The sequence below is a fragment of the Penaeus chinensis genome, chromosome 27 (genome assembly GCF_019202785.1).
Source record: "Penaeus chinensis breed Huanghai No. 1 chromosome 27, ASM1920278v2, whole genome shotgun sequence".
Classification (NCBI taxonomy): domain Eukaryota; kingdom Metazoa; phylum Arthropoda; class Malacostraca; order Decapoda; family Penaeidae; genus Penaeus; species Penaeus chinensis.
This window is the reverse complement of record NC_061845.1, coordinates 22,160,242-22,162,741: the sequence shown is the minus strand read 5'-3', so window position 1 is coordinate 22,162,741 and position 2,500 is coordinate 22,160,242. Positions and strand designations below refer to the sequence as shown.

Below are 2,500 nucleotides of genomic sequence, written 5' to 3'. Positions count from 1 at the left end.
TCCCCCGTCCTTCCCTCCACGCACAGGTGAGCATCTTCAAGGAGTGTCAGCCTGAGTTTCTCCACGACCTGGTGCTCAAAATGAAAGCCTACATCTTCACTCCGGGCGATCTCATCTGTCGCAAGGGAGAGGTCGCCAGGGAAATGTTCATCATCGCCGACGGCATCTTAGAAGTGATAAGGTCAGTAGGTTTGAGCGCTACTGAGGCTCGGGTGTGTATTGTATGTGTGTGTTTGGGTGTGTGAGGGGATTGGAAGGCTCTTTGAGTGTGTGTGTGTGTGTGTGTGTGTGTGTGTGTGTGTGTGTGTGTGTGTGTGTTAGTGCTTATGATAGTGTATTTCATATGTGAGTGTAAGCGTGGTCTGTATAAGTGTGTGTTGCTGTTGCAGAGGTAAAGAGGGGAAAATATTAATAAAAGGTACAAATTATTTCGCAAAAGGCACATACTCTACATCCAGTCCACTCAATAAGCGATCAAAGTCTTCCTTTCTTCCTCGTTTTCTTTGTTCTTTCTCTCTTCTCTTTTTGTAATTCTCAGCCATTCTTGAAATGTCATCCATGTCTTCTCAGAGAAAGTTCAAACTAAGGCCAGAAAGAGGGTAAGATAGAAAAAGAAAAAGAAAATGAGAGCGGTAGAGAGAGAAAGATAGAGAGACAGAGAGAGAGAAGGGGGGGGGTGGAGACCGGCAGAGAAAGAGACAGAGAGAGAGACAGAGAGAGAAGAGGGGATAGACAGACAGAGAGAAAGAGAGAGAGAGAGAGAGAGAGAGAGAGAGAGAGGAGGGGGGGGGGAAGACCGACAGAGAGAAAAACAGACAGAAAAAAAGAGAGTCAAAGAGAAAGAGAGAGAGAGAAGAAAATAGAGAGGGAGAGAGAGAGACAGAGAGACAGACAGACAGACAGATAGATATCTTGACAAATATATGAGGGTGTGTATCTGTGTGTGGATAGACAGACAGATAGATGAATAGATACGAGTAGATATGGTAAAAATGAATCTGTGTAGACCAGCGAAAAGATGTTTACGTGAAGCTGTTTACTTCGGAACGAGAGTTTGGCTGAATATCAAGATTTTTTTTTTTCGTATAAAGTGTCAAAACATGATAATGGAGAGATATCTTCTTACTGATATATGGTCTTGGCATTTACATATATCAAATGTTATGAAGGTTATTAAGTGTAAAAGGCATTAGCAGTATATTGTTGCATTGTATATTTCCTATGAATATCTCGAAATTCTATATTTTTATCTATCTCTCTCTATCTACCTATTTGTCTATATATTTATCAATTTACTCATATATCAGTCTCTATCTTTTTCAAACACCCTCCCATTTTACACACACACACACACACGCACACACACACACACACACACACACACACACACACACACACACACACACACACACACACACACACACACACCAGACCGAGGATGAGTGTTTAGTCTTTGGATGTTAAACAATAAAAAGGCGAGGTAGGAGCACCACTGTTTATCCACGAACCACTACCACGCTGCAATACACACTAAATTGACTTCCCTGTCCTGCTCTACGCCCTCCTTCCTCTTCTTCACACTTTTTTCGGTTCTCTCTCTCCTGTTTATTCTCTCTTTGTCTCCCCCTATCATGTGTTTTATATTTTTTTCTTCTTCTTCTGTTTTCTCTCTTTATTTCTCTTCCATTGCCTTCAACTTTTACATATCCATTTTGTCTAATATTTTCTCCTTCTTTCCTCTTGGTGTCTGTATCTCTCTCCCATACATATATTCATCTCGTTCTCTCCTCTTTGCTTCTCCTTCTCACACACACACACACACACACACACACACACACACACACACACACACACACACACACACACACACACACACACACACACACACACAGCTACTAACCACCCAACGTCTAGGCTTCTACTCAACTTCTGTATGATGAGGTTAAGGGAGCATAAAGATGTTATTGTAATGTAAAGGAGGTTAGGTACTAGTTTAAGTCAAGCGTGGTTGGTAAAGGGGGCCTTCGGGTGGGTTAAGGAAGCAGGGTGGGTTAGTGTTATCTTTAAGGTGGGTTAAGTGTAGTTAAGGGGTTGATTGAGTGTGTGTTTGGGTGGGTTATGGAAGGGTGTGGAAGTTAAGGGAGTATGTTGGGTTGGTGGAGGGGTTGAGTGGCTTAGAGAAGCCTATTGGAGTATGCCAGATGGGTTGATATACCATGTGTGGTGGGTGTGGGTAAGGAGTAGGTTATCGAGGAGCGATGACCTGAAATATATTAGTTAGTGTAAAATAAGGAAGAGTTTTTTCACTCGTAGAATCTCTCGGGGGGGCGGGGGGGGATTTTTCTCTTCGGGTGGGTTACGAAAATGTTGTAGAATCTTAGAGCCATCGGCTTGGTTACGTGAGTTGCTGGATTGGTTGATTCAGATTATGAGTAGTCGAATGAGTTTCCGAGTGGAGGTATGAGCGTGTCCAGGGGGCAAGGAAGAATGTTAATTAGAA

The 2,500-nt window shown here is 42.7% G+C and overlaps 1 protein-coding gene across 4 annotated transcripts in view; it reads left to right on the top strand.

The window, feature by feature from the left end:
* Positions 1-2,500, top strand: part of LOC125039406 — a 471,503-nt gene that overhangs the window by 429,037 nt on the left and 39,966 nt on the right. For all 4 annotated transcript variants that reach the window (XM_047633283.1, XM_047633281.1, XM_047633280.1 and 1 more), the window contains one exon: positions 27-181. In XM_047633283.1, coding sequence (XP_047489239.1) covers positions 27-181 — 155 coding nt within the window. The remainder of the gene's footprint in view (positions 1-26; positions 182-2,500) is intronic.